This window comes from Ipomoea triloba, chromosome 3 (assembly GCF_003576645.1).
Source record: "Ipomoea triloba cultivar NCNSP0323 chromosome 3, ASM357664v1".
In the NCBI taxonomy this organism is placed as follows: Eukaryota; Viridiplantae; Streptophyta; class Magnoliopsida; order Solanales; family Convolvulaceae; genus Ipomoea; species Ipomoea triloba.
Window position 1 is genome coordinate 22,172,552 of NC_044918.1, and position 17,487 is coordinate 22,190,038.

Consider the following 17,487-nt stretch of genomic DNA (forward strand, 5'->3'; position numbering starts at 1 on the left):
CACACCACTCAATGTTACGAAATACACCACTCAATGTTAAGAAACACACCACAATGTTAAGAAACACACCACAGTGCATATTTGTGTGGTGTGTTTCTTAACATTGAGTGGTGTATTTCGTAACATTGAGTGGTGTGAACCGCACAGCCACGGGAGAGCACGACCGCACCTGATCATGACTCTATATATATATATATAGAGTCATGATCAGGTGTGGCATGGTCATTAGGTGTGGCCGTGTGGCCTATTTTCAGCCATTAGATCATATCAACTCATCAAATCAACGCGCAATATATATATATGTTACAGAACACACCATTATACGTACTAAAACGCACTAGAGGACCGATAAAACACACATTTCCACACAATATACCAAATGCGTATATTCACTTAAAATTTATCAATATACTTAATAAACCACATCATTCTAGGTATTAAAATGTACCTCAACGTGGCTCATGTCAGATTATAAGCATACACTATTTACACATATTAGAAAACATGTGCTAATTTTCAAAAAAAAGAAAAAAGAAAAAGAAAAAGAAAACATGTGCTAAAATATGCACCATTATACGTATTAAAATGCACCACACTTATTAGAAACACATGTGTTAAAATACACACCATTCTACGTATTAAAATGCACCACACTTATTAGAAACACATGTGTTAAAATACACACCATTCAATGTATTAAAATGCACCAGACGACGTATTAAAACACACCATTTTACAACACAGTTACACATCATTCTACGTATGAAAATGCACCAACGGATATATTAAAAGACACAATTCCACAAAACAGTTAATGCACCAACATACGTAATAAAACGCACCACAGCATGTATTCAAACGCACCACACTATGTACTAAAATTCACCATTCCAATTCACGTAATATAAATACTAAAATTACCATAATAACCCCACTTAAACATACGCGAATTTCAATAAGATTAATGAAATTGGACGGTGCAGATTAGGCCGCATGACCGCACCGGAGCTCGCCGCCGCATTTGAACCAAAATCTATATATATATATATATATATATATAGAGTCATGATCAGGTGCGGCCGTGCTCTTCCGTGCGGCCGTGCGGTTCACACCACTCAATGTTATGAAAGACACCACTCAATGTTAAGAAACACACCACACAAATATGCACTGTGGTGTGTTTCTTAACATTATGGTGTGTTTCTTAACATTGAGTAGTGTATTTCGTAACATTGAGTGGTGTGTGACCGCACGGCCGCACGGGAGAGCACGGCCGCACCTGAACCAAATATATATATATATATATATATATATATATATATATATATATATATCACTGTTGCAAAAATACCTGCCTAGGCGCTAGGCGCTCCTAGACCGAGGCGAATTGCTCCCTAGGCGTCCGCCTAGCGCCTAACTCGACCGACTGCGCCGATTTGGCGAACGACTAGGCCGAATTTGGCTGAGTTAACTCGTCCAACTCGGCAGAGTTAGCCGAGTTAACTAGAGCGAGTCGGCCTTGTTAATTTTATTATTATATTTATATATATTTAAATTTATTTATTTACATAAGTAAGAGAAGTAAGATATATATATATATATATATATATATATATATATATATATATATATATATATATAATATGACATACACCACACACATGAATTAATTTTTTGGTTTATAGGTCGCCGCCTAGAATCGCCTAGGAACCGCTTAGGCGCTCGTCTACTGCCCGACTAGCGTTTAGCGCCTACTGCAACCATGATATATATATATATATACACACACACACACAATAGTCAATGGACGTGAAATTTTTTTCCGTTAATTTACTTACTAGCTAGAGTTTTGTCCCGGTATTTTTATTTTTAATATTATTTTATAATATAATTACAGAATATTAATTTATTGGTGCATTATTGTATTTTATATTCACATTTATAAATAGTTCTAGTTCTCGTTCTTCTTTAGTTTATTGTCTTCCAAGAGTAATAGATCAATGGTTTGGATTTGTCCGTAGGTTCTTACTTGAGGCATAATTTTCATGAGAGAGAGAGAGTATTGTGTGTGTGTGTGTGTATGGGGTACGGTTTCAATGAGACCACTTGTTTAGGTAAGATCGTGAGATCAGAACTTGTGCATCCATGTAATATATTTTAATGGTCTAGATTGATTGACACACTTAATCACCGTTCGCACACACTTCAAATTAGAATTTTAAATCAATCTAGACCATTAAATTATTACATGGATGCACAAGATCTGATCTCACGATCTTACCTAAACAAGTGATCTCATATGATCCTAACTCTATATGTATGTATGTATGTATGTATGTATGTATGTATGTATTGGATCATATCAGAATAAGAACTTAAGAGAAAACTAAGAACCAATCTCAACTTTACATTTGAAAAAATTGAATGTACTAGATCATATTTAAATAAAACATAGTGACATTTTCGTAATTATCACCAACTCCAAAATTTACAATTTTTAGACTTTTCTAACATTGTGCATAATATATATTAAAAGATTGCACTTGCAAAAATGCGCGAACCCACAACCTCCCATATGTGAATGCAACTTGGTGTCGCTAAACCACAAGGTCTTAGCACCAGCCACCAGGTTTGCATATTTAATTGTTAAAGACCGCATATTTAAGTGTTAAAGTTTGCATGGTGATGTTGATGATAATTACGAAAATGCCACTTCATCTTTTGTTTAAAATCTGATCAGATCCATCAAATTTTTATAGATGTAAAGTTGAGATTTTTTCTTAGTTTTTTCCTAGAGGTGTGTTCTCATGGAATCCTAAGCCTCTGTGTGTGGGGGTTCAAATAAGAACAATGATATATTGTAAAAAGTGTAAACTGATCATATGTGCCCATTGAAATTCATCAATTGTTGATGATTTTAGTAAACAAAATTAAAAAACTATAAGGTCAATTTTATAATTATTACAAACTTTTAAGTTTTCAATATTTATAAAATAGATTAGTCCATTTTCACCTTATTTTTAATAACCCTCAACCTTGATCTACCAAAATGGATGTATTTGATTCATCCTCATTCTTTACCTGAGAGCAAGTTCTCACCTAAACCCTCGTGTGTGTGTGCGCGCGCGTGATTGGGATAAAATGAGAACTATCATTCTTGTGGGAACTGCTAACTACATATTTTGCATATTGTAATGCTTGATTGTGCAACCACTCATACCTGATTGTGCATTTGCGTATAATTGATTGTGCAACCACTCATACCTGATTGTGCAATTGCGTATAATTGATTGTGCATTTGAAAAACTATTATCAAAACACATTGTAAAGTATTTTCTAAAAAAAAATGTGGTGACATTTTTGTAATTAATTTGTAATTATGATGTGCACTTGTAATGTCTGATTTTGCAACCGTTGATACCTAGGAGGTGTCTGGCAAATAGTTGTTAGCTAATAACTAATAGCTAATTGAGTTAGTTGGTACCTGGAAGTTGTTAGTTAACTAGGTTAGCAGGTTTGACCAGTTGATATTATTAACTGGTTGTAAAATGTGTTTGGTAAAATTAGTTGATAGTTGATAGCTGATTACATATGAAATGATCGATAAGAGCATAAATATATTATGATATTTACTTAACTCTTAAAATACTTTTACAATTTATTGTGATCATTGTGTTATTAGCAATTATATTTTTACTATTGTTTGTTGTTTTATTATTAATAATGTTATAATTATTAAGAAATACTCCTTAGTTAATAATAATTTAATATTAAAAATATAATTTTAAATAAAAATATAATAAATGTAAGTTGTTAATAATAATAATAATTATGTCATAGGTATATTATGCTATTTACTTAACTCTTACAATACTTTAACAATTTATTATCATCGTCGTGTTATTATTAATTATACTATATTTTAACTACTATTTTTTTATTTTATTATTAATAATGTTATAATTATAAAGAAATACTCTTACTTAATAATAGTTCAATATTAAAAATATAATTTCTAGATGTCAAACTTTAGGCGGTTCTGGTGATTTGATATAAGAAATGTAAATTTGAATAAATATAAACACTAAACCAATAACTATTAAAGGTAAATTATACTTTTAAAACAAAAATGCAATAAGCTGATATCAACAAGCTACTCAAAGTAGCTTTTTTATTTTCTGCTTATTGACACAAATAAACTAATCTAAAAACTTGTTTACCGGCCACACTCATATTAGTTATTTGACTAGTTAAACAGTTAAAGTTGGTCAAACAAGTTGACTTTGACTGGTAATCTATTTTTCAAACTGCAGTTTGCATGGGAACAGTGATTCTCATTTGATCTTATCTCTCTCTCTATATATAGTTGTATTCGAAACTGACCACACCAAACACCCTCTAAAATAAGTCTCCATAATACTTTGTTTTACAATAACTAGTATTTTCACCCGTGCGTTGCACGGAATGAATTTGTTATAATATTTTAAGAAATATTTGAATCGATATACAATTATATAAATTATAACATCGAATATGAGTATGAATAAGTGTATAAATGCAATTATAGTATGAGTCTTCTTTGCATACAACAAATATCACAAAAATTCAGTGTTCTAAAATAAGTGTATAAATGCAATAGGTAGATAATTTACATTATTGCATCATATTCATTAATTTAATTACTTGTCGGTTAGTTATTGCAAGATCTTGAGGTACACTTATATTTTGATATTCAGTAAGTATAAGTATATTAGAGAAAAATTTACATGGGAGTAATGGGATAATCAGTTGAGTAATTGTTGGTTGACCGTAGAGCGTTGTGTTGGAGGAAGAAGATGATATATAGTGAAGATGATATTGCCCTTCACTATATATAATCTTCTTCCTTCAACACGTTGATATTCTCTGGACAAATAACTGTTGGAAAAAAATTAGCATAAAATAGCATTTTACTGGCAATATTGTGGTACAAATATATGTGGGGTCCACTTTTGATTTGGGTCGGGTCAAAGTGGATTCGTGTTCTTCGTAGTTACACGAAAAGATTGATATATTGTATGCTCAAAACTGATAATGGGTGAATGAGAAATTGGTTCACAAAGTTGACCCATTTGAGTTAGAAAAATATAGAGAAAAAACCTTTCAAGTAACTTTTGTCCCACATTGGTTTGAGAAGTGGTTTGCACCACTACTTATACAAGAGTTTTTCTAAGGCTTATTGAATTGTATAGCATAGAGGCTCTCTCGCGCGCGCAGGGGGGGGGTGCAAATGAAATCACAAAATGAACTTAAAAAGGCTTGACTCGTGCGCCGACACCTACATGCACGAATGTCGTTCAGAAAATTGGTTGGCCTTGCGGGTTGAATTATGCCAATTTTTCATATTTTTTACAATATTACGCAAACCATACCATAATACTATCGGTCTGTTTTGGGCGGGAAGATAAAATTGAGGATATTGTTTTTATTAATAGTATAGATTGCATTACAGAGAAATATATATACTGAATTACTACCATTAGTAATTCTAGTCTAGAATTGTATTACGAATAGGAACGTAGGGGAGAATATATTTTATTAGAAATTCTATTTTAATTTACAATTGTATTAGGGATAGGAATTGTATTACCATATTTTACAATATTACGCAAACCATAATATTATAGCTCTGTTTTGGACGGAAAGTTAAAACTGAGGATATTGTTCTTATTAATAGTATAGATTGCATTGTAGAGAAATATATATACTGAATTACTACCATTAGTAATTCTAGTCTAGAATTGTATTACGAATAGGAACGTAGGGAAGAATATATTTTATTAGGAATTCTATTTTAATTTAAAATTGTATTAGGGATAGGAATTGTATTACCATATTTTACAATATTACGCAAACCATAATATTATAGCTCTGTTTTGGGCGGGAAGTTAAAACTGAGGATATTGTTTTTATCTGTTTTGGGCGGGAAGTTAAAACTGAGGATATTGTTTTTATTTGTTTTGGGCGGGAAGTTAAAACTGAGGATATTGTTTTTATTAATTTTGGGCGGGAAGTTAAAACTGAGGATATTGTTTTTATTAATATTGGGCGGGAAGTTAAAACTGAGGATATTGTTTTTATTAATAGTATAGATTGCATTGCAGAGAAATATATATACTGAATTACTACCATAGATTGCATTGCAGAGAAATATATATACTGAATTACTACCATTAGTAATTCAAGTCTAGAATTGTATTACGAATAGGAACGTAGGGAAGAATATATTTTATTAAGAATTCTATTTTAATTTACAACTGTATTAGGGATAAGAATTTTATTACCATATTTTACAATATTACGCAAACCATAATATTATATCTCTGTTTTGGACGGAAAGTTAAAACTGAGGATATTGTTCTTATTAATAGTATAGATTGCATTGTAGAGAAATATATATACTGAATTACTACCATTAGTAATTCTAGTCTAGAATTGTATTACGAATAGGAACGTAGGGAAGAATATATATTTTATTAGGAATTCTATTTTAATTTACAATTGTATTAGGGATAGGAATTGTATTACCATATTTTACAATATTACGCAAACCATAATATTATAGCTCTGTTTTGGGCGGGAAGTTAAAACTGAGGATATTGTTTTTATTAATAGTATAGATTGCATTGCAGAGAAATATATATACTGAATTACTACCATTAGTAATTCAAGTCTAGAATTGTATTACGAATAGGAACGTAGGGAAGAATATATATTTTATTAGGAATTCTATTTTAATTTACAACTGTATTAGGGATAAGAATTTTATTACCATATTTTACAATATTACGCAAACCATAATATTATAGCTCTGTTTTGGGCGGGAATTTAAAACTGAGGATATTGTTTTTATTAATAGTATAGATTGCATTGCAGAGAAATATATATACTGAATTACTACCATTAGTAATTCTACTCTAGAATTGTATTACGAATAGGAACGTAGGGAAGAATATATTTTATTAGGAATTCTATTTTAATTTACAATTGTATTAGGGATAGGAATGGTATGTCCATATTTTACAATATTACGCAAACAATAATATTATAGGTCTGTTTTGGGCGGGAAGTTAAAACTGAGGATATTGGTTTTATTAATAGTATAGATTGCATTGCAGAGAAATATATATACTGAATTACTACCATTAGTAATTCTACTCTAGAATTGTATTACGAATAGGAACGTAGGGAAGAATATATTCTAGAATTGTATTACGAATAGGAACGTAGGGAAGAATATATTTTATTAGGATATTACGAATAGGAACGTAGGGAAGAATATATTTTATTAGGAATTCTATTTTAATTTACAATTGTATTAGGGATAGAAATTGTATTACCATATTTTACAATATTACGCACATCAAAATATTATAGGTCTGTTTTGGGCGGGAAGTTAAAACTGAGGATATTGTTTTTTATTAATAGTATAGATAGTATAGATTGCATTGCAGAGAAATATATATACTGAATTATTACCATTAGCAATTTTAGTATAGAATTGTATTACGAATAAGAACGTAGGGTAGAATATATTTTATTAGGAATTCTATTTTAATTTAAAATTGTATTAGGGATAGGAATTGTATTACCATATTTTACAATATTACGCAAATCATAATATTATAACTCTGTTTTGGGCGGAAAGTTAAAACTGATGATATTGTTCTTATTAATAGTATTGATTGCATTGCAGAGAAATATATATACTGAATTACTACCATTAGTATTTCTAGTCTAGAATTGTATTACGAATAGGAACGTAGGGAAGAATATATTTTATTAGGAATTCTATTTTAATTTACAATTGTATTAGGGATAGGAATTGTATTACCATATTTTACATTATTACGCACACCAAAATATTACAGGTCTGTTTTGGGCGGGAAGTTAAAACTGAGGATATTGTTTTTATTAATAGTATAGATATAGATAGTATAGATTGCATTGCAGAGAAATATATATACTGAATTATTACCATTAGCAATTCTTGTCTAGATTTGTATTACGAATAGGAACGTAGAGAAGAATATATTTTATTAGGAAATTCTATTTTAATTTAAAATTGTATTAGAGATAGGAATTGTATTACCATATTTTACAATATTACGCAAACCATAATATTATAGCTCTGTTTTGGGCAGGAAGTTAAAACTGATGATATTTTTCTTATTAATAGTATAGATTGCATTGTAGAGAAATATATATACTGAATTACTACCATTAGTATTTCTAGTCTAGAATTGTATTACGAATAGGAACGTAGGGTAGAATATATTTTATTAGGAATTCTATTTTAATTTAAAATTGTAATAGGGATAGGAATTGTATTACCATATTTTACAATATTACGCAAACCATAATATTATAGCTTTGTTTTGGGCGGGAAGTTAAAACTGAGGATATTGTTTTTATTAATAGTATATATTGCATTTCAGAGAAATTTATATACTGAATTACTACCAGTAATAATTCTAGTCTAGAATTGTATTACGAATAGGAATGTAGGGAAGAATATATTTTATTACGAATTCTATTTTAATTTACAATTGTATTAGGAATAGGAATTGTATTAGCATATTTTACAATATTACGCACACCAAAATATTATAAGTTTATTTTGGGCAGGAAGTTAAAACTGAGGATATTGTTTTTATTAATAATATAGATAGTATAGATTGCATTGCAGAGAAATATATATACTGAATTGTTACCATTAGCAATTCTAGTCTAGAATTGTATTACGAATAGGAACGTAGGGTAAAATATATTTTATTAGGAATTTAAAATTGTATTAGGGATAAGAATTGTATTACCATATTTTACAATATTACGCAAACCATAATATTATAGCTGAGGATATTATTTTTTATTAATAGTGTAGATAGTATAGATTGCATTGCAGAGAAATATATATACTGAATTATTATCATTAACAATTGTAGTCTAGAATTGTATTAAGAATATGAACGTAGGGTAGAATATATTTTATTAGGAATTCTATTTTAATTTAAAATTGTAATAGGGATAGGAATTGTATTACCATATTTTACAATATTACGCAAACCATAATATTATAGCTCTGTTTTGGGCGGGAAGTTAAAACTGAGTATATTGTTCTTATTAATAGTATAGATTGTATTTCAGGGAAATATATATACTGAATTACTACCATTAATAATTCTAGTCTAGAATTGTATTACGAATAGGAACGTAGGGGAGAATATATTATATTAGGAATTCTATTTTAATTTACAATTGTATTAGGGATAGTATTAGGAATTCTATTTTAATTTACAATTGTATTAGGGATAGGAATAGGAATTCTATTTTAATTTACAATTGTATTAGGGATAGGAATTGTATTACCATATTTTACAATATTACGCACACCAAAATATTATAGGTCTGTTTTGTACGGGAAGTTAAAACTGAGGATATTGTTTTTATTAATAGTATAAATTAAGTTAACAAAGGTTACCTAAGATCGAGTGTATTAGTGTGTATTCAAGTGAAACCGGTTTCAAAATATTAGGTGCATGATACTGAACATTGAACAATGAGTGCCAATTATGGACTGACGCCAACGTGATACGCACGTGACAACCTCCAATGCATGTGGACTGTGGAAAAAAACCTGAACCAAATTATTCAGTTTTTATAGGGTGGAATTTTACTTTTAAAAATATTGTTCCTGATAATTGATTTAAATAGATTTACTCATTTAATTATTTATTATTTATTATATTACATTTTTAGTTTCGATTTTATATAATTATTATCAAATTTCGTTAGTAATTTTTTTTATGAATTTATTTTTGTCATTAAAAATCAATGTTATATTAATGGTTAAGGATTTATTTTTTAAAATGTGAACGCCGTTTTTATCAGTGAATATTGATTATACATGATAAAAATAACCTTATATATTAATGGAGTTTAATAATTTTTCAACACTATAGACTAAAAGTGTAATATTATAAATAACTAAAGCGCTAAATTTGTTTAAATTAAGTTACATTGACCAAATTTTTAAAAGTGAAATAATCTAGAGGCTAAAATTATTCTTATATGTGTGTGTGTGTTGGATAAAAAACAGAAGGTGCTTCCTCTGTGAATCGTGCGAAGTTGCATTTTTAAAATATATGTTGCACCCTTTAATTTTAGAGTTTTTCCCCACATTTAAAAAAAAATATTTTAGACTTTTAGAATTTGTTTTGTGCATATTTAGTGAAGAACTGTAGAAGTATATAATCCGAATGCATGATTGAATTTTAGAAACTCAATGGCCTGTCTGGTTGAATGTAGTTTGAGGAATTGCAAATGAATTGCCAAACTACATTGTTTGGTCGGGGGGAATTGCAATTCCCTCCAAATGATGAATTGCAATTCATGGGATACCCCCATACATGAATTGCAATTCGGTGGAGAGGAGGGGCAAGTGCAAGTCTAGACATGTAAATGAAGCACTATCCACGTGTGATCTCACCTCTCTCTCTATATAGTTTTTTTTTTTTGAATACTACTAACTCTATTTCTCTATATAGTTCTTACTATTGAATATATGTGGTCGAAGTGAAAAAATATTTAGCTCTTTTTATGATTCTTCTTAATTAAAGTATCAAATTTGAATTTTATAAGTGTAGCAAAAAGTATAGAATAAAGCTGACTAAAACATGTCCAAAAAAAAATGATATGTAATTCTTAAGCGTGAATCAGAAGATCAGATTTGTTTCGTTAACACATAAAAGTGTGTATACGCTAAACATCAGAATGTTTTGCGAATTTTATTGTCAGTTGGCAGTATGCATGTCTCCTTCTCATCCGGCCATGTGCAAAGATTACATTTTTGGATTAATATAATATTTTTTTTGTTTGGGGGGTGGGTGCATATTTTATGGTATAGATTTCTCTGGATTAATATAATGCAATGGCTTATTACAAGAATTATGTTTTTTCACCATCTGATTCGGTAATATATAGAGTTGTAAAACAACAGAGTACGTACATACATAACATACATACATATACATAACATACATACATACATATATATATATATATATATATATATATATATATATATACATGATATTAGTAAAAAAAGATTCATGTGTTCAGTTGAAAATAGTGTTAATCACTACAAAAAATCAGTCATTTAGCATAATCTTTAACCAGCAAATCGTCATCATATTTCTATAAAGGAGTGTACAACTAAGAGAACTGTTAAAGCATGTGTATTGAAGATCACATTGTTACATGCCTTTAGACTAGGTCTTTATCTTTCCTCTATAGATGACACTGATTTTGAAAATGCAAAATCCATTGATTGTGGAGTATAAGGACTCCTGGGTGGAGAAGGTTAGTTCTAAGGCTAATGAAGATTGAAGTATACAAGAATGCACGAATATCATTAACTTTTGAACATATTTAAACGTTAACAGAGCAGGAAGAAGGATCAGAAGACCACCAAGAAGAGTGGCTTATTTACCATAATTTATATTTCATGAATGTGAATATGCTTTCAACCTTTATCACAGCAAAACCATATGTCTAGGTGTTTAAAATTAACCGCTGTGAACTATGATTTTTTTTACCAATCTTTCAAATTCTTTCTCAAAGCACTACGAAGTATTATCTATAGATATGCATAGAAAGCCAAAATTGATTCACCTGCAAGTCTGGGTAAAAATATTCTAGCCATTTATGATTCACCTGCAAGTCTGGGTAAAAATATTCTAGCCATTTATATATTTTTGTCAGTTCATTGTTACTGTTTAATTCCTGTCCATTTCTAGGATTCTTTGGATTGTTACTGTTTAATTCCTGTCCATTTCTAGGATTCTTTGGAGAAGTTTTTCATGGCATTTGGAATGGAACAAAAGTTGTAGGAGAAGTTTTTCATGGCATTTGGAATGGAACAAAAGTTGTAATCAAAGTTTTCTTGTTGCAAGATTTGACTGTTGAAAACATGGAGGATTTCTGCAGTGAAATTTCCATCCTAAGGTATCTTGCCATCTCTCTCTCTCTTTTATATATTTTTTAATTTTTTTGTTTTGTTTTTTGAAATGGTCATATTGTCCATGTAATCAGCTCTATTTCTTTCAATATGTATTTACACTAACTTGTCTCTTTTGAGTTTTTATCTGCCTCCGGGGCCCAAGTTGTATGCCTTTCTCCAACTGTTGTTGATTTATTTATTTGATATTGAAGCATTACTGATTTAGCGAATGTCTTTTCCCATTTCTCGGTGTTTGCACAAAGCTGCCATATCTGTCCATGGTTACTGAGTACATGGAGATGGGATCACTTTACTATTTGATTCATTTAAGTGGTGAAAAGAAGCTGCTCAGCTGGCGGAGGAGACTTAGGATGCTATGTGATATATGCAGGTGGGTTATTTTTATGTTTAAAAACATTCGTGAAATTATGATTATAGATTTTGTGCTACAGGTTATTGTTTATTAACTGACTGTTATTTTCTACCTGCATACTAAGAGGGTTGATGTGTATTCATCGCATGAAGATAGTTCATCGAGATCTAAAAAGTACAAATTGTCTTGTGAGAGACATCACATCTTCGAAGTGAGGTGGAGGATGTCATATCAATGAGGTATTAGCCCTATTTCTGAACAAAATGGATTCTGTTAGATGGTCAAGCTATGGTACAGAATTTGCTTGGTTAGGCTAATTAGTTCAATAGCTTTATGACTTTGTGTTGTCTAAAGTGGTAGAATAACTTCACTTTTGCAAAATATTGTCTTTATGTGATCTGGTCCAACCTATTTATTTGCTGATTTACAGTCATACTTCACTTCTTGAGAAGGATGAGGTTGATCCAAAGCAAATTGGTAGACTGGAAGTTGGAAGCGAAACCTTTATAGACAAAAGCAAATCAATCAAGACATTCCTGATACAAATATTTGAGGTACTGATCTAGTGATGTTGTTATCTTGCTGTTATATTTAGCTAATAATGCTCTAATTAGTAGAAATATTAATATTCATTTATTTGAGTTGGTCTATGATAAGTAATAAAACAACTCAAAGTGGTTGTGTATCAATTGTGTTTGTGTTTTGCAGTGGGGGTATATGAGTAATTAGTGTAAATTCTTATCTTTTCTTCATACTTTCATGCTACATGCATGTCTTAACATTGTTCGCAAGGATTCTTCTAGAGAAGCAAGTTGTAGTAGTTTGTTCGAATTTGGTAGGCATTTTCATACATTGCCTTTTAATAAGATGAATCCTACTGTTGGAGAAGTTACTTTATTCTTCTTCTTTTTTTTTCTTTTTTTTTTGTTTAAATGCCTTCGTGTATTTGTGGAAAGACATTTCATGATTTTCATCTATTATGTAATCGTATCAAAATCCATTGTGTTATTCACATTCTCTTATACTTAAACAGGAAATGTAAGTTATATTATATGTTCTATATACAGGCTGAAGGTTGTATGAGCTATTCAGAGGAAAGCAAAAATGAAGATATTAGCTTTTCAATCAATACATACGCTCTCCAAGCTCCTTAGTTGTTTGAGTTCTCGAAGATTCAAAATACTACAAGGAAAAGTCATGACTATCAATTCTCATCCCGGGTGAAAAATGATATTCATCGTCTAGTGATGATGTAAATGGGCAATTTCCTTTTGCATGAAACCATCATCATATTGGTGAATAAACTATTATGTTGCTTTATATTTTTCATTCAAAATAATTTTCAGTTATGTATACAATTCAATTAATATTTAAACGGTTGGTTGTACTNTGGAGAAGTTTTTCATGGCATTTGGAATGGAACAAAAGTTGTAATCAAAGTTTTCTTGTTGCAAGATTTGACTGTTGAAAACATGGAGGATTTCTGCAGTGAAATTTCCATCCTAAGGTATCTTGCCATCTCTCTCTCTCTTTTATATATTTTTTAATTTTTTTGTTTTGTTTTTTGAAATGGTCATATTGTCCATGTAATCAGCTCTATTTCTTTCAATATGTATTTACACTAACTTGTCTCTTTTGAGTTTTTATCTGCCTCCGGGGCCCAAGTTGTATGCCTTTCTCCAACTGTTGTTGATTTATTTATTTGATATTGAAGCATTACTGATTTAGCGAATGTCTTTTCCCATTTCTCGGTGTTTGCACAAAGCTGCCATATCTGTCCATGGTTACTGAGTACATGGAGATGGGATCACTTTACTATTTGATTCATTTAAGTGGTGAAAAGAAGCTGCTCAGCTGGCGGAGGAGACTTAGGATGCTATGTGATATATGCAGGTGGGTTATTTTTATGTTTAAAAACATTCGTGAAATTATGATTATAGATTTTGTGCTACAGGTTATTGTTTATTAACTGACTGTTATTTTCTACCTGCATACTAAGAGGGTTGATGTGTATTCATCGCATGAAGATAGTTCATCGAGATCTAAAAAGTACAAATTGTCTTGTGAGAGACATCACATCTTCGAAGTGAGGTGGAGGATGTCATATCAATGAGGTATTAGCCCTATTTCTGAACAAAATGGATTCTGTTAGATGGTCAAGCTATGGTACAGAATTTGCTTGGTTAGGCTAATTAGTTCAATAGCTTTATGACTTTGTGTTGTCTAAAGTGGTAGAATAACTTCACTTTTGCAAAATATTGTCTTTATGTGATCTGGTCCAACCTATTTATTTGCTGATTTACAGTCATACTTCACTTCTTGAGAAGGATGAGGTTGATCCAAAGCAAATTGGTAGACTGGAAGTTGGAAGCGAAACCTTTATAGACAAAAGCAAATCAATCAAGACATTCCTGATACAAATATTTGAGGTACTGATCTAGTGATGTTGTTATCTTGCTGTTATATTTAGCTAATAATGCTCTAATTAGTAGAAATATTAATATTCATTTATTTGAGTTGGTCTATGATAAGTAATAAAACAACTCAAAGTGGTTGTGTATCAATTGTGTTTGTGTTTTGCAGTGGGGGTATATGAGTAATTAGTGTAAATTCTTATCTTTTCTTCATACTTTCATGCTACATGCATGTCTTAACATTGTTCGCAAGGATTCTTCTAGAGAAGCAAGTTGTAGTAGTTTGTTCGAATTTGGTAGGCATTTTCATACATTGCCTTTTAATAAGATGAATCCTACTGTTGGAGAAGTTACTTTATTCTTCTTCTTTTTTTTTCTTTTTTTTTTGTTTAAATGCCTTCGTGTATTTGTGGAAAGACATTTCATGATTTTCATCTATTATGTAATCGTATCAAAATCCATTGTGTTATTCACATTCTCTTATACTTAAACAGGAAATGTAAGTTATATTATATGTTCTATATACAGGCTGAAGGTTGTATGAGCTATTCAGAGGAAAGCAAAAATGAAGATATTAGCTTTTCAATCAATACATACGCTCTCCAAGCTCCTTAGTTGTTTGAGTTCTCGAAGATTCAAAATACTACAAGGAAAAGTCATGACTATCAATTCTCATCCCGGGTGAAAAATGATATTCATCGTCTAGTGATGATGTAAATGGGCAATTTCCTTTTGCATGAAACCATCATCATATTGGTGAATAAACTATTATGTTGCTTTATATTTTTCATTCAAAATAATTTTCAGTTATGTATACAATTCAATTAATATTTAAACGGTTGGTTGTACTTGAATATTGTTTGATATTATTTGATAAATATTCGTTACAATTGATTTTCTTTTCAATTAAATGTGTATATAGAGTTTGTTTGTGGTTGCAATGCAAATTTGAATGTAGAGATTTTTTTTTTTAAAAAAAAGAAAGAAAAAAAACATAATTTGATGAGAATTATAAAAATAAAAATTAAAACACAATGAAAATTTTTAATGTCAGTTCAAAAACTTTCATTACAATTAGATAAAAAATAATTTTAAAAATGATTTAAAAACTAAAGCTTAATTTAGTGGCGGTTATATAACCGCAGCTAATATTTAAAGTAAAAATAAATAAAATAATTTAGTGGCGGTTATGTAAGTGTCGCTAAACTCTAGACAAAAATAATTGATTATTAGCGGCGGTTACAAAACCGCCGCTAAATGCATTAAAAACCGTCGCTAAATAAGTTTTCCATTAATTCCCACACTTGTCTAAAACCGCCTCTAAATCCTTCGCAACACACTATTTAGACACGGTTTGGGAACCGCCTCTAAACGGTTTAGTGGCGGTTTTGAACCGCCTCTAAATAACAAATTAACCGCCACTAAATAACCTTTTTGGTGTAGTGAATTATTAACTTAGAGGTTTAGGGTTTAATTCCTAAACAATACAAAAATTAATAAATTTTAATAATATAATATAAAATAAAATTAAAAAAATGGGCTAACGGGTTGGCCCGTTTAGCCTGTAACCAATGGGTTGGGTTGGGATTTTCCCAACCCGTTTGAAAAACGGGTCGTCCTGTCCGGCCTGTTTTTTGTCAACCCGTGACGGGCCAGTGCGTCTGGACCGGGATGGCCCGTATTGACAGCTCTACTCATGTTATACAAGTTGGTCTCATGGCCTATGTAACCCTCGGGTTACATGTATTAATTAATACGTTTAATTGTAATTTTATATTAATATAATTATATATATAACTGATGTAAGTTTTATTTATTACATAAATTAACTAAAGTTATAAACTATATATTTTATAAACTTCATAACTTAATAATATTATAATTATAAATTAAAAATAAAATATTACATATAAATTATATCAATGTTAAATCATTTATAAGTATATTTCAAACTAGGAAATATACACTAATAAATATAAACTTATACATATTTTATCAATTAATATACTTATACAGTTACACTATAATATAATATTTACAGTAAGTTTTTAACTTTTCATTAGTTATTTCGAAGTATTATAAAAATAATTTATATTGTAATATTTTTTTTGAAATTATTTATATTTTAATATATTTATTAAAATTTTATTTAAAAATGTACCCCGATAATAATAAAAAAAAAAATACTAAAGATGAACTCACCTATAAATTTCATGTATGTTATATTTCACACCATTTCTATAATAAAGAATAATTTTCAATAGTTCGGATGCTTTAAATAAGAACTTTCTGGAGAGTTGATGAACTGTGAAATATCAAAGTATACTGCAATGTTATTGCATGTATTTCTTTCAGATGACTCTCCAACTATTTATAGATGTAAAATCTAACCGTTAGGAGAGGTTATATGAAAGTTTATAGTAGTTTGAAACTCCAACTTCCACAAGATATATCTTAAATAATATATCTTTCATGGAAAATATAATTACATGAACCATGTATAACATATACATTTTCATAAGTTGTGTACCATCACAGGTTCATACACTGCACACGAAATTATATATATATATATATATATGGTCATGTTCAGGTGTGGCCGCGCCCTTACGTGTGGCCGTGCGGCCGTGCGTTTTACACCACTCAATGTTAAGAAATGC

At 30.0% G+C, this 17,487-nt stretch overlaps 1 protein-coding gene across 1 annotated transcript in view; it reads left to right on the forward strand.

Annotated features, from left to right (window-relative positions):
- The window catches only part of LOC116013071 (serine/threonine-protein kinase CTR1-like), an 18,984-nt gene extending 5,417 nt beyond the window's left edge, over positions 1-13,567 (forward strand). Inside the window, exons 2-7 of the mRNA XM_031252732.1 lie at positions 11,335-11,400; positions 11,484-11,517; positions 11,880-12,045; positions 12,267-12,431; positions 12,844-12,967; positions 13,481-13,567. Of these exons, the coding sequence (XP_031108592.1) occupies positions 11,335-11,400; positions 11,484-11,517; positions 11,880-12,045; positions 12,267-12,431; positions 12,844-12,967; positions 13,481-13,567 (642 nt within the window). The remainder of the gene's footprint in view (positions 1-11,334; positions 11,401-11,483; positions 11,518-11,879; positions 12,046-12,266; positions 12,432-12,843; positions 12,968-13,480) is intronic.
- The last annotated feature ends 3,920 nt before the right edge of the window (positions 13,568-17,487 follow it).